The sequence below is a fragment of the Exophiala bonariae genome (genome assembly GCF_035927105.1).
Source record: "Exophiala bonariae strain CCFEE 5792 chromosome Unknown scaffold_23, whole genome shotgun sequence".
Taxonomy (NCBI): domain Eukaryota; kingdom Fungi; phylum Ascomycota; class Eurotiomycetes; order Chaetothyriales; family Herpotrichiellaceae; genus Exophiala; species Exophiala bonariae.
In genome coordinates this window covers 72,493-100,107 of record NW_027042498.1, presented here as the reverse complement: position 1 = coordinate 100,107, position 27,615 = coordinate 72,493, and the positions used below count along the sequence as shown (strand labels likewise).

At 50.5% G+C, this 27,615-nt stretch overlaps 12 protein-coding genes across 12 annotated transcripts; 7 read left to right on the top strand and 5 right to left on the bottom strand.

Moving 5' to 3' along the window:
- Positions 1-633: 633 nt before the first annotated feature.
- LTR84_006081 (uncharacterized protein) lies at positions 634-2,346 on the top strand (the record flags this gene model as incomplete). Its single annotated transcript, XM_064849644.1, has 1 exon — positions 634-2,346. One exon carries the CDS (start codon positions 634-636, stop codon positions 2,344-2,346), a length of 1,713 nt encoding a protein of 570 aa, XP_064703399.1.
- A 1,439-nt stretch (positions 2,347-3,785) lies between these two features.
- LTR84_006080 (uncharacterized protein) lies at positions 3,786-4,741 on the bottom strand (the record flags this gene model as incomplete). The annotated part of the gene is made up of 2 exons (XM_064849643.1): positions 3,786-3,815; positions 3,875-4,741. 2 exons carry the CDS (start codon positions 4,739-4,741, stop codon positions 3,786-3,788), a joined length of 897 nt encoding a protein of 298 aa, XP_064703398.1.
- An 849-nt stretch (positions 4,742-5,590) lies between these two features.
- Positions 5,591-8,131, top strand: LTR84_006079 (uncharacterized protein; the record flags this gene model as incomplete). The annotated part of the gene is made up of 1 exon (XM_064849642.1): positions 5,591-8,131. The coding sequence occupies one exon, from the start codon at positions 5,591-5,593 to the stop codon at positions 8,129-8,131; it is 2,541 nt and encodes an 846-aa protein (XP_064703397.1).
- Positions 8,132-8,869: 738 nt separating this feature from the next.
- On the top strand, positions 8,870-9,559 carry LTR84_006078 (uncharacterized protein; the record flags this gene model as incomplete). The annotated part of the gene is made up of 2 exons (XM_064849641.1): positions 8,870-9,038; positions 9,357-9,559. The coding sequence occupies 2 exons, from the start codon at positions 8,870-8,872 to the stop codon at positions 9,557-9,559; spliced, it is 372 nt and encodes a 123-aa protein (XP_064703396.1).
- A 1,070-nt stretch (positions 9,560-10,629) lies between these two features.
- Positions 10,630-11,190, bottom strand: LTR84_006077 (uncharacterized protein; the record flags this gene model as incomplete). Its single annotated transcript, XM_064849640.1, has 1 exon — positions 10,630-11,190. One exon carries the CDS (start codon positions 11,188-11,190, stop codon positions 10,630-10,632), a length of 561 nt encoding a protein of 186 aa, XP_064703395.1.
- A 1,598-nt stretch (positions 11,191-12,788) lies between these two features.
- LTR84_006076 (uncharacterized protein) lies at positions 12,789-14,222 on the top strand (the record flags this gene model as incomplete). Its single annotated transcript, XM_064849639.1, has 1 exon — positions 12,789-14,222. One exon carries the CDS (start codon positions 12,789-12,791, stop codon positions 14,220-14,222), a length of 1,434 nt encoding a protein of 477 aa, XP_064703394.1.
- Positions 14,223-15,059: 837 nt separating this feature from the next.
- Positions 15,060-16,673, top strand: LTR84_006075 (uncharacterized protein; the record flags this gene model as incomplete). Its single annotated transcript, XM_064849638.1, has 1 exon — positions 15,060-16,673. The coding sequence occupies one exon, from the start codon at positions 15,060-15,062 to the stop codon at positions 16,671-16,673; it is 1,614 nt and encodes a 537-aa protein (XP_064703393.1).
- Positions 16,674-17,987: 1,314 nt separating this feature from the next.
- On the bottom strand, positions 17,988-20,444 carry LTR84_006074 (uncharacterized protein; the record flags this gene model as incomplete). The annotated part of the gene is made up of 2 exons (XM_064849637.1): positions 17,988-18,302; positions 18,357-20,444. 2 exons carry the CDS (start codon positions 20,442-20,444, stop codon positions 17,988-17,990), a joined length of 2,403 nt encoding a protein of 800 aa, XP_064703392.1.
- Positions 20,445-21,162: 718 nt separating this feature from the next.
- Positions 21,163-21,876, top strand: LTR84_006073 (uncharacterized protein; the record flags this gene model as incomplete). The annotated part of the gene is made up of 1 exon (XM_064849636.1): positions 21,163-21,876. One exon carries the CDS (start codon positions 21,163-21,165, stop codon positions 21,874-21,876), a length of 714 nt encoding a protein of 237 aa, XP_064703391.1.
- Positions 21,877-21,910: 34 nt separating this feature from the next.
- Positions 21,911-23,335, bottom strand: LTR84_006072 (uncharacterized protein; the record flags this gene model as incomplete). Its single annotated transcript, XM_064849635.1, has 1 exon — positions 21,911-23,335. The coding sequence occupies one exon, from the start codon at positions 23,333-23,335 to the stop codon at positions 21,911-21,913; it is 1,425 nt and encodes a 474-aa protein (XP_064703390.1).
- Positions 23,336-23,982: 647 nt separating this feature from the next.
- Positions 23,983-26,736, top strand: LTR84_006071 (uncharacterized protein; the record flags this gene model as incomplete). The annotated part of the gene is made up of 3 exons (XM_064849634.1): positions 23,983-24,267; positions 24,318-24,458; positions 24,514-26,736. 3 exons carry the CDS (start codon positions 23,983-23,985, stop codon positions 26,734-26,736), a joined length of 2,649 nt encoding a protein of 882 aa, XP_064703389.1.
- A 165-nt stretch (positions 26,737-26,901) lies between these two features.
- On the bottom strand, positions 26,902-27,321 carry LTR84_006070 (uncharacterized protein; the record flags this gene model as incomplete). The annotated part of the gene is made up of 1 exon (XM_064849633.1): positions 26,902-27,321. One exon carries the CDS (start codon positions 27,319-27,321, stop codon positions 26,902-26,904), a length of 420 nt encoding a protein of 139 aa, XP_064703388.1.
- Positions 27,322-27,615: the final 294 nt, after the last annotated feature.

Here is a 27,615-nt window from a genome sequence, read left to right as displayed (position 1 = left end):
GCGCATCCGTGATAGCATACTAGTTACACCTGAGACCCATGTGAGACCATTGGCCAAATCCGGTATTTTTTCAAGCCTATGGCTGAACGCCAATCTGGGAATTTTACGACCTATTTCCAAACTAAGAAATCTTGGTAAGAAGATTTCCCCTCTGTGCCCCTCTTCCTTCTGAACGACTAACGAGCTACGGCGACTGTTTATTGCTTGTGCAGAGAAAGATGTGAAGTGGATTGGTCGAGGTTCAACTTTGAAGCTAGCAGTGCCTGTACCTGATCAGCTTCGCTCCCTCGCGGCAGGCCCTGCGTGGCCCCCGGCTGGGGGTTCCCCAACAGGATCGGAACCTCAATCCCTCAAGCACAGGCCTTGCTCACGATGATGTGACAAGGAACTTCGGAACCCTTTCATCAGTCTTCACCGAAGACTACCCTCAACAGCCAGATCCCTGAAAAGGAAAGCTAGCGCTTATGTAACGCACAACATTTGGTGGGAGCCCGAAGTGGTACTTTACACCGTCCAAGTAAAGCCTTCGAGAGGGGCATCTTTTCCATCCATTTATCAGTCTATCACAGACGCTCCGTCATTGCCTTTGCGAATACCAATGTCGTCGCTAAACCTTGGTTCTATATCAATGCGATGAGTCCGCCAGTACAGTTCTCATTTGTTCCGAGTTACCAAGCAGGCGAGTCTTCGCGTGACAAAGGGCTGCGACTGTCGACTGTGAGGTCTCATGCATCTTTGATCACTCATCAAAGAATCAGATCCAAAAGCCACAGATCGCCCCGCTCGAATGCAGAGAACCCGGCATCAGCAGAGGTTGGCAAAGCAGGGGCAACTGTTCAACCTACCCTTCCTATCCGGGTGACTCGACTGAGCTCGCCACCACTTTCGCCTGAAGACCAAGAAAACCCAGGAACGGCGCAAGAACAGCTCCCGATAGAGAAATGGCGATCACTAAACAACAATTGCGAGTACCCTCTGAGTCCTCCCGAGTCGCCAGATCCGGAAAACTACAACGATGGCGGGGAACTGGCAGTCGTCACATGCGATACCAACAAACAAGAGGAGCCAACATATCTGATAGGTAACCACTACATGCAGTCAGATGTACTTGATCACAACCATAGGATACCTTTTCAAGCCCAGACTCTCTCAATCTCGGATTTCTTGTCTGGGTTCCGAACCGATCCATTCCACTGTATCCCTGCTAGCGTCGATAGCCGAGTGGCGTCGACAGTCGATTTCTATACTCAGCATCTGAGTCCTGGCAACGATGCGGTATGCTATATATTCGATGTTTTGAATATATACGCTTTCTTTCTGGACACACTCTCCGTGTCGCATTTCTACGACGCGGGAATGAGTGTCATTCAAGGATTGCACGATAACATTCGAAACCCGAGTTCCCCTGTTTCGATGCAGGTCCTGGTCCATCGAGGAAAAGCAATGACAAAACTCAGACAGCGCATTCTTAGAGACGCAAGCAATGTGGACGATAGTACCCTTATCGCGATGGTCTTCATGGCTATTCTAGAGCGATCCCTTCGCAATATCAAAGCACATGAGCTACACAAGAAGAGTCTTGGAATGATCGTATCTGCAAGAGGTGGACTGAATAGTTTCAAGGATGGGTCATTGGCGAAAGCGTGTATGTTGCAATTCGATACCTTATGGTCATTGGATTTAGGCCAAACTATGTTCCCTGGCGAACGCCGCCCCCATAAACCTGAGGTGCCCAAACATCCCTACTCTGCGGAGTTGCGTGAAATCCTCAGCACATTCCCTCCAGGTTTTGAGAGTCTGGCATTCGAGAGTGCGCTGACATACGACTTATTCCCCGTGGTTTATCGAGCGTCTCACCTCTCACGTCTGAAGCCGAGCGGTATTCGTGACCTACTATCAAACAAGCGAAGATGGGGCTGTAAGTACAACGACTTCGCGGAGGCATGTCCTGCTTTAGCAATTTCTGGGCTCGAAGGATCCTTACTGGAAAAGTTGATATGTACTGCCATCTTGTGCTTCTCGTATACGGGATTCGGTTCGAAAACTTCTGCAAGCGCAGTACGTGGGTCAAGGGGCGAGCTGACTACGAAACTACATCTTTATGAACCCAACTCCATTGCAAAGCTGGACTGCCTGATGTGGATGTATGTTGTGGCAATTGATGCTTGGAAGATCGGGTCTCAACTCCACCCTGATGGCATTCTTCTTTTGGTGAAGTTGCAAGAGGCATTTCCGATCATGAGAGATGTCAATACAGCTATCGCCAAAGCCAAAATGTTTCTCTGGACCAACATACTTGAAGAATCCGTGCGGTCTTACTGGAAGGATCTCATATCAATTGGCTAGGGTAATCCATCTCCCCTGGAACGAAAAGTCTACTGGGTTCGTGGAATTTCTGAGCAGCCAAATATGTCCAGGAACGATGTTGGAATAAGCAAGCACATTTGAGCCAACAAGGAAGCCGCACCTTCCTCGCCACACCAAGGTGGTGACCTAGAAGGAAATGGTGTTCCGTGAGAATAAAGGCACCTGCCAGGGTCACAAGTCTCAGGCCAGCTGCTAGGAAAGAAGGTGCAAGGAAAGTGACAATCAAACCTTCAATATTATGGGCATTTATAGGCTCACACTACCTACCTCACAGAGTATCGGCCTCATCGTCTCAAACTTTCACCGATTACTCAGTATGCCTTCTATACTCCTACCCCCAGAACATATCACATTATGGCGATTGGATTCTTCCTTCAACACGACGAAAAGCATCGAGGAAGTGATAACGGAGCTCAACCGTCAGTACTAGGAGTTCATCGCCCCAGACCACGAATTCAGCTTGCTATTTGATCCGGCAGCAGCAACGAACAGACATGAAATGACTCGTTATCATGATTTAACAAACCCCCTCCTTTGCCTTTATGAAGCAAAGAATGACTTTAGGGAAGACTTTCTGGAACAGTGGATCGGCTTCACCGTAAGTTGGGCCGGGTGAAACTCGCTCTTTCACTAAATGGTGTTCTAGAGAATACTTTGGGATACCCAGCCGGTCACTTGGCCACCCTTCATGCTTACTCAACCATGTTCCGGCCTAGTCCTGGGAGCTATTGAGATTGATATGCGCTGTGAGAGCCCCGATCGCGGGTCAATCAATGATGTCGTAGAGGACGTCGGGGCGGTATTGAGATGCATATTGGCAATGTGGCTCAGGAGGAAAGAACCGGGACCGAACCTTGTTGTCTGTCATGCTGATCGCTGTAAGGAATGGGTCGATACTATTCACGGTTGCTGGGCCCAGGTACGTCGGTGGACCGGGCCTTGAAAGATTGGTAAGAATCTACTGATCCCTGTTTTTCTCTAGACTTCACGTCATCGTCTACGCGCTGTTCACGTCAACGAGCTGAGCAGCGACGGATGGGACGTACACAATGGTCGTCACGATGTCATTGTGGTATCGCACGAGTTTCTGCTGTCGAGTCTGGCATCATTTGGAGAGCTGCTCACCAAGATGCAAGAATCCGTCAATGCTGACGACATGGCAAAGGCCAGAGGCCTGTTAGGGATAATGGCCCTTGATTCGAAGATCCTTTCTAATTGTCATTCGATGTCCCATCTTCGACCGTGGAAGTGTGTATTCTTCGAGCAGATCCCTCAGACTTCGGCGGACTATTCGGAAATCAATGCGGCGATTTCACTGTTGGAGAAACGTGCTACAGTTGAAATTACTGGGGTCAGACACAATGGATGAATTTGTTGGAGGTCCCTTGAAGAAGCCGACTATTGAGAATGGAGTTGCTTTACCAGCTCGTGTAGCCTCCATCAACGATCTGGAAAGGGGCATGTCAGCAAGCATCAGCAGATATGGATTGCGGTGAGCAAGACATACAATATCTGAGCCATTCAGGTAGGAGCTTGCATCGCTTGCCATCCAAACAATGGTTCCTCTTAGTTCACGTGGCTCTCCCATTCTTCCCATCGGAATGTTCTTCTCCCACATGCCCACGAGCTCCTTTCCCTCATTTTTAAGCAATCCTCTTATCAAGTCTGTTCCCATATACCCAGGACTGAGACTATTGACTCTGATGCCCATGGGACCCCACTCCGTGGCCAAACTCTTGGACAGCATCTGGATAGCCCCTTTGGAAGCGTTGTAGGCCGCCTGTTTCTGTGGTCTGACACAGATGGTGGCAGACATGCTTGCAATCAGAATGATGGAGCCCTTGACATTATGTTGCAGCATATGCTTGCCAGCTTCACGAGCAAACAACCAGCTTCCATCGACATTGATGTCCATCATCTTCCGCCATCGAGCATACTCATAGTTCTCGGCCTCGACATTATCCACGATTCCAGCCGCCGTGACCAGGACGTCGACGTTTCCAAAATCCTTGACGACCTGAGACCAGGTGCGCTTCACGTCTGACTCGACTGTGGCATTGCATTCATACGCGCGAAGTCGGGGTACTGGAGAATCGGGGAAAGCGGATTGTACCTCGGAAGCAATGGACGCGATGGAGGACTCGGCGTCTTTCTGTGACAGGTCGACACACGCCCCTTGAGCACCGGACAGCGCAAAGGCGGTGAGGAATTCTTTCCCCAGACCGCGAGCGGAGCCTGTCACTACACAAGTCTTGCCTTCCAAGGAGAATGAGGGTAGAGTACGAAGGTTGCGCTGCTGGGGAGGATATAGAAGCGAGTGGCGGAGAATGGTGCGTGAGGCAAGAGATGAACGCAGAGAGGAGAGGGAAAGCATTGTTGCAAGCTCCCTCAGCTTGGGCCCTACCAGGATCCCAGCAGGTAGACACTGGCGAGGAGTTCTGAGAAAAGAGAAAGAGGTACGAGCTGAGGTGCCAGTGTCTCGCCTACCTCGATCGCTCTCTGCATTTAAATATAACCAAACCAACTTACCCCACCTGCCTTGGGTTCTCAGGTCCTTTGCAAGACACGTGTGGTCATGAATCAGCGCTGTGCTCGGGCCATCTTGACCCGTATGACCTCAATTCGCTTGATGCGTGAAGCGAAATGGGTAACGCAGCGGCCCGTATGCTTGAAAGACAAAACCCTTTGGAAAAGCAAAGGCAAACTCGGGTTTCTACAACGAGTATGCATATCCTGAAAGAAGTGACATTGCGGGGTTGAGTTGGGTGTTGCTTGGAGGAGGGATAGGCTGCTCCTAGGCTGCTCCTAGGCTGCCCCTCCTCCCAGCCTTCAGCCCTTTCGGCCCCAGTTAACCGTCTAACGTTAGTGAAAGGAACTTACCTAACTAACGAGGGATAGGCGTCGTACAGGGATGGTACCGGTTGACGACTCGTTCCTTCACCACCCTGGCTTGCATCTGCAGCTCTAATGCAAAGCTTCAGGTAGAGAAAGTTGGGGGCCGCACACCCAAAAGGCACGAGTATTGGAGTGTCAAGCAACCAATTGGTGGGTTTCAGATCAAAGGAGCTGGCCCAGAGAACCAGCCCAATTTTATCTTGGAAAGGCTGGCTGCGTTATTCTACGATCTCTCGTGCGCCGTCTCTTGTTCTTCCTTTCCTCCTCCTCCCTCGCTCAATGCCACCCCAAGGACATTCGAATCATTTTCGCTTCGAAATCTGCCAAAATGTCCTCAATGCTAGAGGTTCGCGATAGTCGCCGTTCTCGATCCAAATCTCCTGGCGGGAGAGATCGAGATCGTTCAAGGTCCCATTCACGCGACGCACGAGGGGATGACGACCGGCGAGATCGCGATCGGAGTAGCGACAGACGAGAACGTGATCGAAGCAGCGACCGCCGAGAGCGTGACAGAAGCAGCGACCGCAGGCGGTCTAGTAAATACTCCGGCTCCGACGACGACAACGAGGACGACCGCAAGTACAAAGACCAAAGATCAAGCAAAAACTCGTACTATGCAGAGGAGGAGGATGACCGTCGCAAGAAGGACAAGAGCTCGCGAGGCTACGAGGATCATAGTGAAGATGACAGATACCGCTCCTCCAAGTCAGGCAAGGACTCTCGCAGGCGAGATCGTTCAGATTCAGAAGATGAGAAGGACAGGAGACGTGGTGGATCCAAGAAAGACAGCAAGAAACCATCTGACAGCGATTCTGACCGTCGCAAGTCGAGCAGAAAACATCGCGATGATTCAGACAGTGGCTCTGAAGACGATCGCCGTAAATACTCCAATGGTCGGACCTCGAGCTATTCCCAGCAGCCAACATATGGCTACGCCCCGCCTGCTGCCCCCGCCCCTCCTGGCTATACGGACTCCCGATCCAACAGCTATGCGCCTCCTGGGGCATTCCCAACCAGCTCTGGTCCACCTCAAGCACAAAGGACCCCTTCTTACAGCGGAAATGGTGGTCCAGAATACGCAAAGGTTGAGCAATACAAGTACGCACAACCCGACCCCAATATCAGCTATAAATACAAGGACAGCAGTGGTGGCGGGTATTCTACTTCTGGTCAGCCGCCAGTGAGTGAACGGAGGCCAGAGTATGAGCGTTCACGGCCTTCAGATTCGGACAGAAAGAAGGAGAAGAAATCTTCTGACGACCGTTATGAAACGCGCGAGCCGCGCGAGAAGAAATATTATGACGATGATAAAGACCACAGACGAGACAGCAGATATGATGACGACAAATATGGCAACTCTACAGACAATGTGACGAAAAAACTATCCAAAATGGCTGTTGCTGGTGGCCTTGGTGCTGCCACACTGGGCGTTGCAAGCCAGATTTCCAAAGATGGTGGGAAACCGCCAGCCTCGCCTTTACTGGAAGCATACAAAGGAACGTACCAGTCCATTTCGCCCATGCCTACAGCTTTGGTTCTTGCAAATCACAGAGACGACTCGGATCTGTCTGATCTCGATATTGGGAGGGATGATAGTGACGATGATATCAAAAGGAAAATTCGCAAGCTTGAGCGTGAAAAAGCCGAGTATGAAAGCTCGCGAGGGAAAGACAGGGACAGGCCACGTCGGGATGATGGCTATGAGACCAGAGAACCGCGCTCAAGCGGAGGCCTGGAAACTCGTGAACCAAGATCTCGGCGTCTGTCCAATCTTGACACAAGTCTTGAAGTTCGCGAGCCAGGTGGCACTCGAGACAGATCTCGCGACAGGCGCCCCAATAGCGAAATCTTCTCCCCGACCACACCGTCTGGAAAGAAGAAGGTCTCGTTCTATGACCCTACATCAGATGCAGTGCGTATCGCAAAAGCCCTACAGGGCACAGGTCCTGCAGATGCCCGTCCGCTGCTGCAGATTCTTCCCGATCTCACTACTGACGAATTATTTGCTTTGCGTGCGGAGTACAAGAATCAAGCCAAAGTATCAGGTCAGGGCATCAACATCGCAAAGCACATCAAGATGCGCATCCCAGGCAATCTCGGCAAAGCATGCTATGCAACTGCCCTTGGACGATGGGAGAGCGAAGCCTACTGGGCCAACAGTTGGTATCAAGGAGGAGCCAGCCGCCGTGAGCTGCTGATTGAGTCACTCATGGGTCGTAGCAACCACGACATCAAAGAGATCAAGAATTGCTTCAAGGACAAGAAGTACGGCGACGACCTGGAGAGGTGCGTTCGTACTGAGCTCAAGGCCGACAAATTCCGCACCGCGATCCTGCTAGCACTCGAGGAGCGACGTATGCCCGAATCAACTCCTCTCGATATCCGCCTCGTCAAGAATGACGTGCAAGATCTCCACTACGCGCTGACTTCTCAGGGAGGTGAAAGTGACATGATCAAAATCATCGTGCTCCGCAGCGACACGCATCTCCGAGAAGTCCTGCGAATCTTCGAGGGCACCTACGGTATCCATTTTGCACGCGCCATGATCAGCAAATCTCGCAACCTCGTTGGTGAGACACTCGCCCACATCCTTAATGGTGCGCTGAATCGTCCCATGCGTGATGCATTATTACTACACCAGGCCATCAGTGAGACTGCTCCCGGCAAGGAACGAACCGAGCTGCTCATCTCACGGCTTGTTCGCCTACATTGGGAGCCCAAACACCTCGAACGGGTGAAGCATGTGTACCAAGAGAGATATCGCATAAGCGTGCGGGAAGCAATCAGAAGGGAGGTTTTGCCTGGTATGAAGACCCCAGAGGGCAAGATGTGTGCGGATTTCTGTGTCGAGCTGGTGGATTCCGCGTAATCAATCTAGTTTCAGGAATTGATCTATTTACCATTCACCTCTGTGCGATACATGTGTTGACTTGAGCTTGCTTTCACTCGGGAGTGTGACGAATATTCAGAGAGTCCGACTGAGTTCTGACTTGACATTACCGCCCTGTCAATCACTCCTTGATGATCGTTTCTCGCTAGTACTTTCCCAAGCCCATCAAGTAGTGTTAAGGACAGACGATCGATGCGCTGGTTACATCTTGGAGGATGAGACTCTGAGCATCTTCTAATTGCAATAAGATATATGTGTATAATACCCCAGCACATTAAGTCGGCGCTTGGTGTCACTAATAGGGAGATACCGGTTCGCATCCTCATGTACAGTGTGGTCATAGAAAGGCAGTGGTACATAAGCAAGGAGTTTTTATGTAGAATCATTGAAAGCCAGGACCGGCGCAGTGAACTGGTAAAGCGGCGACGCGGTGTCCACTCAAATAAAGTCTTGGCATCTATCTGAGCTCCCTTGCCTGCAGCAAATCACAGGTCGTCCAATGCCTTTCAGGTCGCTGGTTACTTACAGTCGAAGTCGTCCACAAACATCTGCTCAACACTCCTCTACTCTTAAATCCAGTGCACGATCGATATAGCTGCGACATTTCGAACCGGAGGGCTCAACGATTTGAAGCAAAGCCATCGCGAGGGTCGCTGGAACCCCCGCGCAATCACTTCGGTCACTCCAGTCTTCCTTCTCACTTGACACCACTACAATATGCCTACTCCCGAGTCCGCGTCCTTCCTGGCGAAGAAGCCAACGGTTCCGCCCACGTTTGAAGGCGTTGACTTCACAGACAATGAGGCTGTCGCCAACGCCAGAGATGCAATCATCAGAGAACAATGGGTTAAGTCGATGATGACAAGACTGGTCGGCCAGGAGATGGGTACGTTTGACTTCCTGTGATGTTGATATGGAGAGGGATATGTTCAATGGAGAAAGCGGGTGCGCTTGGTTGTCTCGCTACCCTGGTTCGGTTCCTCTCGAAGAACTCGATCAATCGCAAGCAACAACTCGCGAATCACGAAAAGCAAGCGTCGCCAGTACACGGTCACTAACAAGTTATCTTGATAGGAAAATGCTACGCACGCGAAGGCGTGAATCACCTAGAGAAGTGCGGTAAATACAGAGGTGTGTACTCGAATTCCGTTCTCAGGTAAAAGCCCAACGTCAAGCCCGGAAACTAACCACTTTACACCCTCAGACCGATACATCCAACTTCTGAAAGAGAACAAGGAGAAGGGCTACAGAGGAAGACAGCAGAACTACGTTCCCGGCGTCGATGGCCCCTCGGGCGGTCCAGAAGTCCTCACAGACTATCCCACCGCACAGCAGGCAAAGGGCATCAAGGGCTCAGATCTCCGGCCTGGCAATACCACCGGACACGGGGGTGATGTGCTTTATTGATTCGGGAGACGGGGGCGACATTGCTGGTCCGGTTTCGTGAAGCTGCGGCCAAATAGCCATGAAGACATCCACACTTATTTGTAAATACTGTACTCTTTGGTAGCCTGCTGTTATATGACGGCAGCTGCCCCAAACAACAATGGAAGTTTTAAAAAAACCCAGGCGATGAACATGATCTAGATCTACATGCCTGTAGGTTGCAGAATGACCGGGTCAGATATCCCGTGACAATAGTGACAAAAGATGGAATGCGGACGATTCGATTCGTGTGCCCCCTGTGTACGGAACATACTGCCTCTTTCAAGCAAGAAGACCATCGAATGCAATTTCGTGCTACCAAAGCGGTGTGGTGTATCGAGCCCGACACGGAAATAAGAACATGAACTGCGCCGGATTGCCTTGTCGTGGTGTCTTGCTCTAACTAGGTAGGGTTGTGTGATTCGTATCCAGGGCCTCGAGTTTCAGGCCGGGCCAAGTCTTCTATCAGCCTGGCGTGCGTCGGATCGTGTGCTTCGAAATATCGCCGAGATGTGGGGACTTCAGGAGATGGCGCCATATCCGACTAGTCAAGGTACGTATGTGCGTTCTGTGGGTGCTTGTTGATGATGATGTACCAGTTGTATTTTATGAGGGACAGAATTTGATAGCTGGGTACCTAGGTATGTACATAGTCTAATGATATGTGCTTTATTGATAGAAATCCCAGTAGCAGAACTAGTGCGCTCGTTGTAGACTTTGGGAGTATTCACACATACGTGAAGGAGCACTATTCTCGTCGATCAGGCTCAGAGCATTATTTTACCATACTTAGTACCAATTCAAATGATAGAGGAAGAAGGTGAGTGTAGATGACTTTTTGACAATTTTGATGAGGAGTATGACACCGATATCAGAGCCAATAAATACTGGTATCCAGCGACATAGCTTAAGAGACTCAGAGGGCGGAGGTATGCCCCACTCAGTGAATTGGTATTTCGTTTCCAATCATCTCTTAAACCTTCCTCAGTTTCGCGTCAAAAGTAAACACCACACGCTGCCCGTAGTCTATCGAATTCATTGTGTCGATATGTTTAGAGCGATGGCTTCTTCGCGGCGAAGTCGGCGAGCGCCTGCATGAGTGGAGGGCTCAAGGCATCGTAGGATTCCAAGCCGAGGGACTTGAATTTCGAGCGAACCTCGTCCAACTTGTCCTCGGGGAAGCCGTGTTCTGCAATCGAGGACACGAATCCCGCGAACTGGGGTTCTTGCCAACCCTTCTGGTCGCTCAATTCGACGTGGACGAAGTCAAGTCCCTTGAACGCGTGGTCCTTCTCGATGCGTCCGTACAAATGTGCCCCGCAATCCTTGCACGCGTGGCGCAGAATAGTTGCGTCCTTGTTCACAACCTGGAGCTTGTCGCCATTTGCAGTCACCGACACTTTGTCGACGGGGATAACAGAGACAATCGAGAAGAGAGCTCCCTTAGGCTTCCAGCACGCGCTGCACCCGCAGGCATGGTTATGTAATACATTACTAGCCAGCGTGACTTCAACCGGCTTATCTTTGCAGAGGCAGTGAAGCTTGCCACCGGAGAAGTTCTCGTTGCCCTTGGAAAAGCCGTTGTCGATAGCAGGATGGAGAGAGTAAGACATCGTGGAAAGTGAGGTGATTTGGAACGTTTGGTCTTTGAGAGTGAGATGAGTTGATTTTGAAATAAGTTGGGTCAAGCTGTCAGGTCTGCTGTGTTTGTTAGGTTGAAAAACTTACCAGACGAGGGCATTCATCTCGTTTTAAACCCCTGGCAGACTTCAAGCACTCCGCCGACTGTGACAATAGGACAGAAGAACAGCACGTCAAGAGGGGTAACCCTTGGTAAAACTTATTGAGGAGACGTGCAAACTCTCTGCCCGCCTGCCCGATACGATCCCTGGTTATCCTCCGACAGCATTTTCACACCTGTCGGCAGTTGATGTCATATTCCGTTGCCCGTTCCTGGAGTGAGGAAGGAGACGCAGGTGGAGCATGAGTTGCAGCCAATAGACCCGGTGGGCGCGCGAGGCGACACATCTTGGTTGCAGAGAGAAGTTGAACTCTCGTGAGAATCTGACCGCAGTCCATCGGTGTTCGGAAAAGGGACAGTCACCTCATTTGTTGTTGTCGTCGATGATGTCCCGAATGGGAGTGCTTCGACGAGGTGGGGAAGGTGAGGAGAGAAGTTTCCCTTGTCGGTGGGGGGCAAAGGGACCAGCCAGGCGGAACAAACCGTATAGGATGCGAACCTGAACTCCATCTGATGTGCTTTGGAACTCCAGAACGGGCATATTATTCCCCTGTAGACTCAATAATTGGCCCATACCCCTCACCTTGCTATACAAGAGATTCAAGGATGCTAAGGCTATATCCAGGTGTTTAGCACTCTGATCTAAAGCCAGAAGTAATATTGTGTCCTAGAAGGGTAGTTTCTTCCGAACCAAGCGGCCCATGACAGTGTGTGATGTAAGATAGGCTCAAGAAAGCGTACTTGCCCAGGCTAGACCTACTTATGTCGTGTTAAGTCTTGTTGCTGCTCATGTTCGGCGTCAGTTCTTCATCAATGCGAGAGTTGTTGGATGAAGGCAGGTCCCTGGGAAGAATCCTGGAGGAATTGACACGTAAATGCGACCACAATGGAGCTAGTGTACGGTTGCAAAATTCATTTCAGGCGGGAAAGTAGTAGTACAGGGTACCAATCGTATAAGGCCGGTGCTGGCGAACTCTTTAGAGATGATGCTGAAGTTCTAAGGCCGACAGCAGCGCTTAAATGGTCGAGAGTAAGCCGGTTGCAGGCTGGAGCACGATCCTTATTCATGGTCGTAGGGCAAAGACAGGGCGTTTTTGGGTCTAGAAAGGGCCCAAAAGATAAGAAGGTGATCTGCTCGAGAGCAACAAAATCTTAAGGATGTGAACAGAAGTAGATCACAGTACTGATGTGAACATGATGAGCACCAACCTCATCCGGGTCAGATGGCGAGGGAAGACGCGACAGTGTCAACCTCAGCCACGGGACACTGAAAGCAGCAAGATTCAGCCCGAAGGGTCATGAGCCACAGACGCAGACACAGCCACAGCCTTCATCTACCAAGGTTTGCTGTTCCGCCAAGTTTGACGTCGTTGATGAGCAGTATTGTAATCTTGGGAAGGTTGATGAGGAATGGAAAGACATTGTTCTTCAAATCTATACCGTTCTCTTCATACTATCGGGTGTTGAGTCATGCCGTTCCCCTTCGTGGTTTCCACCACATCAAGCATCTCCTTCCATTCAATTGTGACATCCACCACTCATCCTTCTTTCCCATCAGCAACCTCAGCACAAAGAGCCATCCTCCGAGCAGCTTTAAAGGATCATAAGCGACTCTCTCCCAGTGACCAAGCAACAAATCTCAATAGCCTACTCTCCACCATTCAGAACTATCTCCGATATCTTCTCGCACTTGACCTTGCCTTAAGTGGACGCCCCATTGTCGGCGAGGAAGTGGATGTGGCCTTGGTAAAAGAACTTGAAGTCGAGTGGCGCCCAACGCTTATCTCAAGTGCTATTCCGGGACGTGAGAATGATCGCGTCAAAGGTAAAGGCCTCGACTACGAGATCTATTTTGTTCATCATACCCTAGCACTCATTCAAAACCTGCTTGCCCGACAATCACTACTGGGGCTTTATGCAACCGCCGTCCCCAGCACGGAGCAAAGAACAGCTTTGATCCAAAGCGCAACCAGATCTCTCAAAACTGCTCATGCCATTCACACCTACCTTGTTCAGCGAGCAAGCTCATCGAGCGAGGGACCGCCGGCCTTCCCACCGAATGCCATTGACATATCGTTATCTGTCCAATCAGCCTTACAACATCTCACACACGCAGAATTCAATCTACTTTGCGTTTTGAAAGACGACCCTTACCCCGCTCTACTGGTGCAATCCCGCAACAAGGATGATAAGGAGTGGATGATCAAGGCTCCCGAGATACCTAAAGTCCGTGCGCAGGTATTGACAAGACTATGTATAGGAGCTGCGGAGCATGCAACGGCGGCGAGTGCTTCACTAAAAGTGGAAGGATCCAAGGTCTCCAAAGATTTCACAGAGTACTGTGATGGCATCCGAAGGGCGTCCCGCGCTAAAGCTTGCCGCTTCCAGGCACTGGACGAAGACCTTGCAGGGAAGACCGGTACAGGAATTGCATGGCTAAGAGCCGCGTTGAATGAACTTGGATTCGAGGTAGGAAAAAATGGTTCAAAGTCTTCAGGCCTGGGTAAGCTCAAAGCTTCCTGGACCGAAAAGAGGGAGGACAAACGCATCGAGAGAGGAAGCGCAAACTGGGGCTTGGATGGTGGAAAATTTGAGGAAGGACGGATTCTGGAATTTCTTGAACGCAGAATGACAAAGGAGAACGACACCATCAATGTTCAAATCATCCCAGAGTGGAAGCCTCTGCTCGCAACTCTCCCAAGCGGAATGAATATGCCAATCAACGAAAAGTGGCACCCTTCGCTGTTGGAAGAAGATGAACTTGCTGCGATGAGAGCACCTCCTGAGGCTAATGATTTAGTCGATGCTGGGAGCTCTGATGAGGAAGGCGGACCCAAACAGCCAGTTGGGGCTTTCCCAGGCACGCATCAGGATTATGGTGCCCAAGACAGAGGTTATTATTGATACCCGAGTTTAGCGAAAGGAATGCTGCATTTGACAAATTCCCATAACTGGCGGGGCCAACTTTGTCACTTGTTCCGTCACATCAGACACATCCTAAACCGGGAAATGCCATCCTCCGTACGTGTGAAAGAGGATATCACGCCTACTTCGTACGATATACTTGTGGCTGAGCCTCAGGGCGGGGCGTGCCCGAAGATCCGAGATCCGAACCCCCAGAATCCAAGCCTGGTCAGCTGACTTGGCCTCTCACCAATCGTGCACTAAAGCCCCCTTTTCTCCTCTTTTTCGTTTCATATCAAGTTTCAAACCCACGTTCGTCTCCGCCACCAAGAACAATCATTGCCAATCATCCTGTCCGGCTGAAAAGAACACCAACCGATGGTTTTCGCAATCGCGCGTAGCCTGCTGTTTCTCTTGGATCAGCAATCCCTATGGCCTGATCAACAACCACCCAGCAATGCTCGCAGACTTAAGCGTCTGGACAGAGTTCACTCGCGTGTGTGTTGCCATACCTAGTCGTTGACAAATGTGTTGATGAAATGCTGTCCAAGGCCAGGGACAGGCTAAGACATCATGTGTCCCATGGAACGCCTCCAGGCTAGTTGATACCGCCCTGGTAAGATGGTGAGTCGAGAACCTGGTGTTTGCTCCTGCCAATGACACTGCCCTTGAGTCTCGCAGCTTGCCCTTTCCCTCATTTCCTTCGATCTCACCTCTGATCATCACTGCTACAGCTCACTCTCGCTCTTTGTCTCTCGTTTCAGCATCAGTGACAGCGTTTGTGTCTGCTTTTTCTGGGATGGGCAGAAATCCAGAATAAGTACTCAATCTTTGATCATGACCTCCGTTCTAGTGCTTACCCTCATTGTGTCTATATTGTCGGGATCGAGCTCTGCGTTACCTGCGGGCGCGGCAATATCCAGTCTCCCAAAGACCAAACTTTCCCAGATTCCTGTTGCATCTAGCGATCTGCCTCAGAGCACCGCAGAGACGGCGCATGAGGTCTCGTTGACACGTACCACCATCAGAGAGGAGCAGATACAGGATTCGATAAAGGCTTTTTTGTCAAGACATTTTACACCAAACAATGTGCGACGGCGCATTTCTTGGGATCAGAATGCCGAGAAAAGAAGCTCGCCGGCAGCTCGCGGTCGTTTCTTCGCTCGACGTAGCGAGCACAACAGGAGGGCAGCATCCCCAGAGCCTTCGGCTGATAACAATCCATTCGTGTCCACGAATTCGAACAACACCTTCATTTCAAATACAAATAATATCACCATATCCCTGAATGACTCAACACGGACCGTTAGTCCTGCAGATCGTGATCCTGGAGATCTTACCGTTGCAGATCAAACTGGGGGCAGCTATTCGAACAGCATACCCAACCCTTTCTTGAATACAAATGTAATACCAACTCTGGGTCCTTTGCCAATTCTGTCCACTCTCACTGGGCTATTTTTCACGGGCACTACTCCAATTCCTAATCCATTCTCCAGTACGGCAGCGGCAACGACGGGGACTGCGACCACAACGGTAGAGGTCTTCACAACCGAATCAGCTCCTGGAATTCAGACCCTGCCACCTGTGACCGCGTCAGGAGAGCCTACAGCGGCCGAAACTATCAGCGGATTTCAGTCATTACCACCCACGACGGCAATCTCAACCCCTGTGGGAGAAGGAGGTGACATTGAGCCGGTCACCGCACCGGTCACTGTCTCAGAGGAAGCTGCCCCAGCGCCGACAGTGGCCTCCTCGGCGACGACAAGTATAGTCACCGATTTGGAAGGCGATGAACCCCCACCTCCACCACAACAACAATCAGCGCCTCCACCTCCACCTCCCCCAGCACCACAAGAGCAACCGCCTCCCCTTCCAGTAATCGTGACGGTAGCGCCTGAAGCAACTGCACCCACTACCGCTGTAGCTGCAGCCGCAACTTCACAGGCACCGCAGGAGCCGCCACCGCCATTTTCAGCAGCTCCACCATCTCTGCCATCTTCACCTCCCGAACCGGCGCCCCAACAACCACCACCAGCGCAACCCCCAGCGACGACACTTCCCGTTATCGTGACAGTGGCACCCGAAGCAGCACCTCCACCGGCAGAAAGACCAGCGGCGCCAACGGCCACAGAACCAGCATCAACAGGAAGACCTGGGCCTCCAGCACGCCCTGAGTCTTCCGCAGCACCGCCGTCGCAAGATAGACCGGAACCTCCAGTACGCCCCGAGTCTTCCACAGCACCGCCGTCGCAAGAAAGACCAGGACCTACCGCACGTCCTCAGCCCTCGAACGAACCAAATTCGCAAGACAGACCAGATTCCCCGCCCGGTCCTTCGCGCCCGGGAGACTCTCAAGGCCCGGCAGGAGGAGGAGGAGGAGGTCCACCAGGTCAAAGCAGACCAGGCCCTCCTTCCGGCCAAGGGGGGCCAGGGGGACCAGGTACCCCGTGAGAGCAAGTGGGACTCGAGCAACACCACAACCAAAAAGAATCCAAGCGTTCGTGACCAGCGGGCCTGGGAGCCAGGCGCAAGTATTTCCCAACTTGGAGGTAAGAAGCTGAGGAGGGGAGCTGAAGGGATTGAGAATGTGATTGGACTATGAATTTCACGAATTTTGTTTGTTCTCTACCCACCTACTGAAACTTCCGGACTTTTCATCACGCATGCATGCACGAATGCTCATGTACTTTATGTGCTATGACCACGGCTACTATCACCACAGCGATAGAACAAAAATCATCGGGATCGGGAACGGGGAGGGCGGGGGACGATGGCGTATACAATCTGGGATTTGTCCATTGTGGTATATCTGACTAGGTACTCTGTAAGCCTACGCTTATCGCTGTGTGTATATGTATATTAAACTGTAATCGTAACATCGAAAATGAAATGGAATATATGTCTATATGATAGATCACATGAGAAAGCCTCCTAACTTGGACGATTTTGGTGATGATTATCTGTGTTACGTATGATGGAATGTATACCTAGGTAATTAGTTGTAAGTTATCGTCCACACTTTTCGCCAACTGGGCATACACAACACCTGAGCAGCGGTGATTGATTTTGCAATTTTGATTTTTTCATACAATATACACACAATACATCTCTTTGACCACCAGTGAGTGTCCACCGCATTTTTCGCCCCTGCCCTCCGCCTGCCTGCCGTCATCACATCCAGCGCCTGCTAGCCATTGGTGTGTCTTAGGTAGGGAAGACCATGTCAGTTACATACAGTACAATATATACAGAGTTGTCTTGGATACGGAGATAGTCACACAGATACCTAGGGATCCCTCGTAGGTAGACACCCACGCTGGGTAAAACAAAGTTTCATCAGCCACCACCGATTCCCCGTCGTCCAGCTCCGTCTCGTGATTGTCATCCGTCGAGTCCTTGCTTGCAGCCCAGACCGCGTCGCCGGCGGCCCAGAAAAAGATCACTGTCGCTGGTGCAGGTTCTGGGATCGCGTCGTGTGATGGTGGAGAGGCGGACGAAAAGAGACAGCTGAGATAGGTATACAAGAGATGAAAGTTCATGTCGCGTCTCATGATAGGAGATTGCTGATAGGTATCGAATGAGAGAGAAAGATGCTGCATGAGTCGAGTGGCCGATAGGAAGGAATGCGATGTGGGAAGCATATAGCCGCTTCATGTTGCTCCTCCCCTATTCACTCCAGACCACATGATCTCTAAGTCCCTTCCTCGTTACCGCACTGACGCGTGACACTTGCCTCAAGCAAGATTCCTAATGTCACCTGATCACTTACAAAACCTCACCCACAATCTTCGCTGCTTCTTTGTATGTCGCCAGAAGCTTCTCGCACTTTTCGCGCTCCTTCTTGATACCATCATCCTCATATAGGAGATCTCCGAATAAGTCTTCTTTGTACAGCTCACTCACAAGTCGATTTTGCACCTCGTCTCGTGAATGGTTGACCAACAAGTGCATGATAGCCTTGGGGACTTGATCCGCAATGGTCTCTCGCACAATATTAAAGTAGTTGCTGATCAAGCGGCGGATCAACTCTGTTTCGAGCGCCTCACGGTCTGTAAGTGCAGGCTCAGCGGCTTGTTCGGGCTGCAATTGCGATGTTAGTGTAATCCCGTCAGATTCACGTAGAAATATGCTTACAAATAATGAAGTCGATTCTCCACCATATTCTGACGGAGCTGGAGCGTAGTCATCATTCATGGGCGGAGGGTAGGCGGGTGATCGCTCCGCGAAACTTCCTCTTTCCATTCTTCGTATACTTTGAGAGAAGCTGGGATCTGCACTGTGGCTGGGATGTCGTAGACCAGAAGTACCATTGGTTGATGCCGCAGGAATGCCTCCGGAAGTCAACCCTCCGTCCTTACCAAAGAAATAATTCAGGAATGAATCCCTAGCGGCACCAGCGCCTTGAGCTGCAGAAATACTGCCAATCCCATTCTCACGATCTCTCGCCACAGCAGGAGACATGCTTCGGCTCAAGGCGGGGTGTTTCCGTGTAGCCAAAGTTGTAGGCTTGTCTTCTTGCTCCGCTTCATCGTCATCCGGTGTAGCAACGCCATTCGCGCCAAGCTGCTTCTGTCGTTGTTTCTCTCGTTTTCTTCTCTCCTCGGCCTGGGCGGCCTTCTTGTCTTTCTCATTCTTGCTCGCAATTACTGATGACATTGCAGCTGCTGCACCTAGGAAGTTGGGATGATTGGTATTGATGTAGGCGCGTTGGATGGCGATCAAGGACTCGACGTAAGTTGATGCCGGTCCTAATCGTTCTCTTAATAGGTCTGAGACGACTTCTATCAGTTTACCCTGCAATCTGGGGAATCTTGACAGTTCTGTCGAGCCACAAGTATGACAGATCTTGATAAGCTCTTCATATACGAGCTCAACGCAGCGTTGGCTGGGAATTTCCAACAGCTTGATCTGAGGCTTGACAAGTAGATCAAATGCCAGTTCAGGGACGAAAAGACTTGGTCGTGGACCCGTCGAATTTCGGATTGCTGTACGGATATCGAGGACGGAAAGGTTATGCGTAGGGTCGATGGTTTCAAGGGAGTTTCCGAAGACAGAGTTGAAGATGTAGTATATCCGAGCGCCTCCACAAAGTTCTTTGGTGGAGATTTCTGAAGAAGTACCATCGATGGAGGAGATGAAGGAGGTCGCGAATCGGGTCATTAATTGTAGGATCAAGGAACCACGATGCTCCTTGCCACTGAATTGTTTGCTGCCATAACTCGCAAGTTCTTGTTGTGTTTGGCCCATGAGGGTGTTTAGGCGTGCCTTGATGTCTGGTAGTCTATCGCGGATATGTCCCATCAGAGTTGTATTCAAAGTCTTCGCTAAGTACTGTGTGCCGCATCTTGTTGCCATATTTCTGTATGCTGGGTGATGTCTAAAGAATTCCGCCTCGGATTTGAGAGCATCGGACATGGGTTTCTGGGTTTGGATATCTTGCTGAGATCGATTGACGACACCGATGAAACCCAGTTTGAGTGGGTAGACGCGTCCTGAGAGAATATCAAGAGCATTTGTTCCATGGTCCATCAGATCCAATTTTGTTAGGACACCAATAGTCCTTCTTCCCATGGGATCAACATGGCGCGCGAGCTTCAGTGCTTCGGAATTGACAATGTCAACATTGGCGGGGGAAACAGCCAGGACAATGCTGTTAGGTTTGGCGATATATTCGGAGATGAGGGTTCTAGTTTGCTTCTCAATGTCGCCGGGCTGGTCTCCGATCGGGACCTTGGTCAGCCCAGGGAGATCGACAAGAGTCAGGTTCAAGACGTGTGGGGAGTATATCTTGAGATTGATAGGTTGTCTGTTGATTCCTTTATTATTTCCAGCTATTCTGGCCGTCTCATTTTCGATTTCGGCTCGGACTTGATTGAAGTCGGTAAATTTGCGACTGGGGATGTGATGAAACTCGGCCCATTCTCCATGCTCAGCGACACTAGCGGCAGAATGAGGGACGTGAACCTCGTCACCGCTATTTGAATCATCATCGAGGGGGATATTGATCAATTGTAAGATGAGTGGTCGGCGAGTGACGATGCCACTACCTCGGGGAAGAAAGTCCCTTCCAACAATATTTTCCAGCACGGAAGATTTTCCCGAGGATTGAGAGCCAACGACGACTATCTGAGGAAGATCGAGGGAATCATTGCCAATTGTGTTGAAGACCAGATCTTGAAGTTTATTGACGGTGCGCAGAAGGTCATCACCGAGGGTTGTCATTGTCGACGATGACCGTGGCCAGTTTGCAGAATGGGAGTTTGACGTTTCAGGACCTGGGGCAAAAGTTGGCAGCGCGGCCCAGGAAGTGCAGGCGGTGGTTGTTGTGTTGACTTAAGCAGGGATGGTAGTCAGGCCTATTAGCTGAAGGATACAGAAGGACGAGAATATACAAAGGAGAAGCGAAAAAGGTGGTTGTGGTGGTTGTTGTTGAGCTAGAGAGTGATATGCAGGCACATGCCCAGGTGTTTACATGGAGGAAATAGAGGAGCACCAACCTTGGCTGCGAACTAGAGAAGAGGCGCGGGCGGTGGTTTTGGTCTGACCGCGGGATAGTGATGGTGGTGGGCTAAGACCCACTAAGACTTTGAGAGTATTTGTGTCTGACGGGCACATCGGGGCAGTCGCCACTCTCAGGCTTCCGCAACGGTTGCACTTGGTAGTGTACTCGTACTTTGGGCGTGACGTCGTTGGCTTCATCCTCATTCTCCTCTCGTGTTTTCCCAACCCCGGCCACTGCAGCTTGGATGCATCAAGCTCAGACTGGGAAAGCAAAGGCGGGGGAGGTGCAAAGATATGACATGATCCGAATTAAGCAGAAAATATATCTATCCCTCCTTCCTCCTAGCAGTTCAATAATAACACTCGTATCATCTTCTCAGCTCCTACCACCCTCAGGCTACCTAGGTAGCTGTGCAAGTTCAGACTTCACCTGTCCATCATGGTGAGGTTCTTCTTGTCAATGATTGTTGGCATATCAACTGTTGGCAGTGTCTACACTTTACCAACTGACCCTGGCCACCAAATCTATCTCGAGGCTGAATCCTCTATCGCTGCCTCAATCCGTGACATTCTGATTGACAACAAAGTCATCGGAGACGTCCTAGACGACTTCAATCCCGATTATTACCTGGACATCTCATATCCCAAATTTCATGAATCAGTTCGCCTAGGAAACGATATTCCCGTCAAATCAGTATCAGACCGCCCAGCCTTCATCTTCCAGCCCCTGACTCCCTTAAAACCTCCCACGCCGCGTATAAAAGACACCGAAGATGTCTTCACACTCATCTTAACTGATCCTGATGCAAAATCACGCGACAAGCCCAAATGGTCCGAGATGTGTCACTGGATCATCACCAATTTGACTGATCACACCCGAGAACCACCCCCATTTTTGGAGCCGAGTGGGTTTCCAAGTCTGAAATATGGCGAGGTCGAGAAGTATCTTCCACCAGGACCCCCGCCAAAAACTGGCCCGCATCGATATGTCTTCGTGCTCTTAAGAGGGCATTCGACACATGTGGAAGCTCCCAAGGACAGAAAACATTGGGGCTATGGAAAGGTCCGTCATGGCGTCAGAGATTGGGCCGCAGAGAACAATTTGACAGTCGTGGGAGCCAATTTCTTCTTCGCTCAAAACGTAAAGCAATAAGCATGGATTGCAAAAAAGTTTGGTGATTGTCCGTTTATGTCGCTCTGGATGAGTGCCCAAAAGTCGAATTTCCATTAGCTTCCATCAGCAGTCTTAGCTCAGTCAGACTCTTTGAAACTGTTTCAATGGCCTCCTTTCCTCTCTGAACTTGCTTGTGGATGGTGGCCTCGGCTGCAACGTCTGCTGCATTGGCTGAAAACAGCCACGGTTCAATCCGTTGTGTTATTTCGTCCTCCACCACGATCTTCTCATTAGACTTGCTGCCAAATACTGAGCTAGCATGTCGAAATCGTCCAGATTTTGCTAGCATAGGGAAGGCTTGGAGCAGCTGGCTCTCGTCACTAAGTCGTTCAATCATTCGCACCACGCTCGAGATCTCATTGAACAACTGCTCTTCGGTGAGTGCAGAGTGTTTCTGGATCATAGTATTGTGCATCATGGCAGGCACAAGATTCTGCTCAATGAATACAAGGGTGTTGTCGCTCGAGCCCGTATTCCGTTGTTCGAGAGTAGAGTCCTGTTCAGTACTCGAGGGAACGACTTGATTCTCTGAGTGGAAGTCCGGAACTTGGACCCTCAGTGCTGACACGTTTGAGAGCAATCGTTTGCGTGCCTCTAGATATCGATCGTACTCTGCATCCGTTTGATGTCCAATTTCCGTATTATCGGACCTGGCTCCTTGGTAATCCAATTGCCCCTGGCCAGGTGAGTTGATAACATCGTCCTGACAGTTCTCTAGACTCTCTTCTAGCCAGACGGTCAACTCGTTCCGTGTGGCCGACAGAGCAGATAGTCGTTGCTGCACAGAGTTTTGGGCCAATTGCCTTGGGTGGCACTTCAACTTCTTCAAAACCGCTGCTTGTCGACCGGCTTCATGTCGATCCTGAATTAAAGCGATTTCCAGGCGTTTCACCTGTGACTGGACTGAATTCACAAGTTCCATAATATGACCGCTTCCATATTCCAGAGACTCAAAATTAATGTCTGGCACATGCTGCTCGACATCAGTCTCCAAACTCAACGAGCCGCGGGATAACCTCAGAGCCTCAAATTCATCCTTTAAGCCGACAAGTCCTCCATGCTGCTTCTGTAGTCGAGCCACTTGTAGATGTTTCTGCAGTAAGCTTGTATGCTTCACATCCTCTACGGCGCTGGATTCGGCATTCACGCCCACGATAATATCCATATCAGTCTGTTGAACTCGTTGCAGCGCTTGAGCACAACGCCGCTGGGCCACAACATTCGCCCTCAGAGCTTCGAGATACTCTCCACGAACTCCTCCCAGCTGGTTCTCCATCACAGCCTCGCACTTTCCCTCTCTGATCATATTCACTCGTCGTACCAAATATGCATCGTCATCTCCCTCAAGATTTGCTGTTTCTTCAGTGGTTGATAGGGAGTTGTGATTCATTACTGTCAAGCCTTTGGGGAAGCCTGATTTCTCATTCACGTAAGGCATCCTGGATGTGATCAGTCTCTTTCAAGTACTGTCCGGCCTGGACAACCTACGTATTTGTTGGCCGCTGAGTTATCCGTCGTTATGATCGTGGGACTGTTGCACGACCATCAAGATGCTGTGCCTCTTAGTGACTGTCCCTTACGCGCAACACATCTTTTTCGCACATCTGGATCCATTACCGATAGCTCATACCCCACACATTAGTATTAGGATTAAGATTGATTTATATGTCTGGGGCTCACAAGACTCTTGAGAAGTGAATATCTTTCATGGCTCCAACCCTGTTAGCCCGGGTGGGTGCCCAGTGGCAGCCAATCAGCGCTACAGCCTCGTCCTTCCACGCCACAAGGCTGGGACTAGTGACACGTGATCTTGGCCAAACTCCATCTGCACCTTGGTCCAGCTTGTGAACTTGCCGTTCACAACTCGTATGATCGTTGCTATTGCATTGAGTTTTGGTGGTGGAGGGGCTGGAGGAGATGTCCAAAATATCGTTTCTACGCTCGTCGACAGGACCAATCTCGATTCGTCGATTTTCATCATTCCCATCTCGACCTGCAGCCCAATCGTCCCAGTCCCTGGACTTCGGTGCAATTGATGCAAAATGGCAGCAGAGATGGGCAAAGCAACCGAAACCTCATGCTTCCATGCAGGGACAACAGAGCTCTTACGTTCTTCCCATGTTTGCGTACCCTTCCGGATCCCTTCATATGGGTCATCTTCGTGTGTACACGATATCCGATGTCCTTGCTCGATATCGACGCATGAAAGGTGAACATGTCCTTCACCCAACTGGATGGGATGCATTTGGATTGCCTGCCGAGAACGCTGCGATTGAGCGTGGTATCGATCCTGCGGTTTGGACACAGGAGAATATCACCAAGATGAAGGCACAACTAAAGAGCATGAACACACAATTTGATTGGGATGCAGTAGGTCAAGAGACTGGATTTTATGTATATAGAACTGATACCGTGGGTAGGAAATATCAACATGTTCACCATCTTTCTACAAGCATACACAGAGCATCTTTTTGAGGCTATATCAGAGAGGTCTGGCATATCAAGCTGAGGCGCTGGTGAACTATGATCCTGTTGACAAGACCGTTCTTGCGAATGAACAGGTAAAATTCACCCCACTCATACCTGCCCTTCTGTATCTGACGAAACACTCTCCAGGTTGATAGCAACGGAAGGTCATGGCGGTCCGGAGCACTGGTACAGCAGATTACCCTCCGACAATGGTTCTTCCGAATCACCGCCTTTAAAGAAGCTCTCTTAGAAGACCTATGGTATCTTTCCGAAGTGGGAGAATGGCCGGATCGAGTTGTCACTCAACAGCGCAATTGGATTGGCCGCTCCGTTGGTGCACGAATCCAGTTTACTCTGGCCGACCGCGAAGGCCAATCTACTCCTGTTCGCGTCTTCACAACTCGCCCAGATACTCTCTTCGGTGTCAAATTCATTACCTTGTCTATGACTCACCCCCTTGTCAAGCAGCTTGCACCGACTACTCCGGGATTGCAAGAGTTTCTCGATAGACGGGCATCCTTTGCACCTGACTCCAAGGAAGGCTTTGAGCTTCCCCTATCTGCAATCAATCCTTTGTCAGAAATAACTGGCACTTCGTCCGATATGTTGCCTGTATTCACTGCTCCATATGTCTTGGAGAACTACGGAGAAGGTGCTGTTATGGGGGTTCCAGCTCACGACTCGCGAGATTTGGGTTTCTGGAAGACCCAACGAAAATTAGCACCAGTCCCGATTGTTGTTACTCCCACCAATCCCAAAGAGCGGCATACCAATCTGCACATCGCCGACCTTCCATCAGCATACACAGGGCATGGTGCCCTAACAGAGCTATGCGGCCATTACTCTGGCCTACTCAGCGAAGAGGCAGGAGCGAGGATCATTCAAGACTTGAATAAAAAAGGACTGGCGGAGCCATTCGAAACATGGAAACTTCGTGATTGGCTTATCAGCAGACAACGCTATTGGGGAACTCCTATCCCGATCATTCATTGTTCGAGTTGTGGCACTGTATCAGTCCCCGAAAAAGACCTCCCAGTGGAATTGCCTAAGCTCGATTCCTCTATCCGAGGCCAAACAGGCAACCCATTGGACAAAATCGATGATTGGGTCAATTGTCAGTGTCCGAAATGCAGTGGTCCTGCCAAAAGAGAGACCGATACAATGGACACCTTCGTGGATTCATCGTGGTACTTCATGCGCTTCTTAGATTCCTCGAATGAGGTTGAACCATTCTCATCTAAATCAACCGAAGGTATGGGATCAGTCGACTTGTATGTTGGAGGAGTGGAACATGCGATCTTGCACCTACTCTATGCACGTTTCATTTATAAATTTCTCAACAGTGAGGGACTTGTATCTAACGGTGAAGGTTACGCCGAGCCATTCAGGAGGCTGATTGCTCAAGGTATGGTGCACGGGAAGACAGTTTCAGATCCAGACACTGGGAGGTTCCTTCTACCGCACGAAATCGAGCTGGGCGGAGATCTTCCAACCATCAAAGCAACGGGTAAACCGCCCAATGTGACATGGGAGAAGATGTCTAAGAGCAAGTATAACGGAGTGGATCCATCCACCTGCATTGAGAAATACGGTGCCGACGCACTAAGAGCTCACATCCTATTTGCAGCGCCGGTCAGCGAAGTGCTGCAGTGGGACGAAGAGAAGATTGTGGGGATACAACGGTGGTTTGGCCGTGTGCACCGTTTAGTGAACGACCTCGCAGCTTCATCAGGAGGGTTAGTGTCTGCCAGCTCAACAAGCGAGGTGGACGTCGGCAATCTTTCAGAAGCTGACGCGACAGTACTGCTGCATGCGCATTGCACTAGCAAGACAATTACTGAGACCTTCTCGGAGAATGTCTACAGCCTAAACACAGCCATATCCGACCTGATCAAGTTGACCAACGCACTGCATGAGAGTGGAGTGCAATCGCTCTCACCACCAACCGCCCATATCACTATCACAGCACTTCTCAAGATGATGGCACCCGTCGCCCCAGCATTCGCAGAGGAATGCTGGGAGAGGATTAACCTGTGCACCTCCACTGAGGGGAGAACCGCTGAGAGCATTTTCAGCACCTCGTGGCCAAGCGACATCCTGTCGGATGAGCAAGAAGAAACCTTGCGAAGTCGACGGCAGGCCATGGTCTGTGCCGTGCAAATCAACGGCAAACTGCGCTTTACGATCAATGTAAGGCCTCCAACTACAGGCGAAAGCGAAGACAACAAGGCAAAGCGAGAGGCCGAGATTATCAATGCCATCCGTGCGACCGCTGAAGGCCGTCTGTGGCTGACTGAAAAGAACGACTGGGAGAAGAGGAAGAGAGTCGTCGTTGTGCGTGACGGAAAGGTGGTCAATTTTGTCTTTTGATGTGGCTTGCCTTGTATAAAAGTTCTTGTCTACGAAAAGGAGAAGTGGGTCCACGTGATTAGGGGGTGGCAGTGACGGATTGTACAATTATACCACCTTGTATATTCAATGTAATGAGTACTCCATTCCATCTTATTCCAGCAGCGGTCCTTGCTAGCATCGGACTCAATTTTGCAGCCAAGCCAGGTATTGCTCGTGGGTCACGGTTCCCTGAATCAACCTAGAATTGCCAGCAGCCATATTTGTATTGAAGGAGATCTTCTGTCCTTCAGGTGCCCGGGCAAATGCTGCTCCCTCCGGTACTACCTGCAATGCGCGCGCTGCATCCGTCACTTGGCCGAGCCCAAAACTATATCCTGCTTCGCTGGACGCGTGAGAGAATGTGGAAGCTGTCGAAGCCGAAGCTACAGGTGAAACTGTGGACGATTGCTGTTGTGGGTTCTCTTGCTTGGTCAAAAATGTCCCTACCGGTGGTTGGGTCGCCGTATCCTTCGAGAGGGTGTTGGACATATTGGGTATCTCGATATCTTTCAGAGCCGCCGGGTGTTGCTCCGGGGTTTGAGGTGGTGTGAGACCATTCGCCATGGATCTGTTAGGCACAGGGGTGCCGCTCATTGCAAACCGGATATCTGACGACGGCGTGGCCGATACCACCTCTAGATTTGTTATCAGGAAATCAAGGTCGCCGATTAAAATTCCGAATTTTTGTTTGTCGCGTATCGCCCAGATGGTCGACCGCCGGAAAAGAGATGCTCTACAAGATCGAACAGGTAAAAGGAGGTGTTTGATCTTCCAAATATTCGACTCCAGGGTCGAGCCTTGGCAGGTTGGTGAAAAGCCGTGGTTGACACTGTGAACGCTCCTTGACTTGCGGGGTTC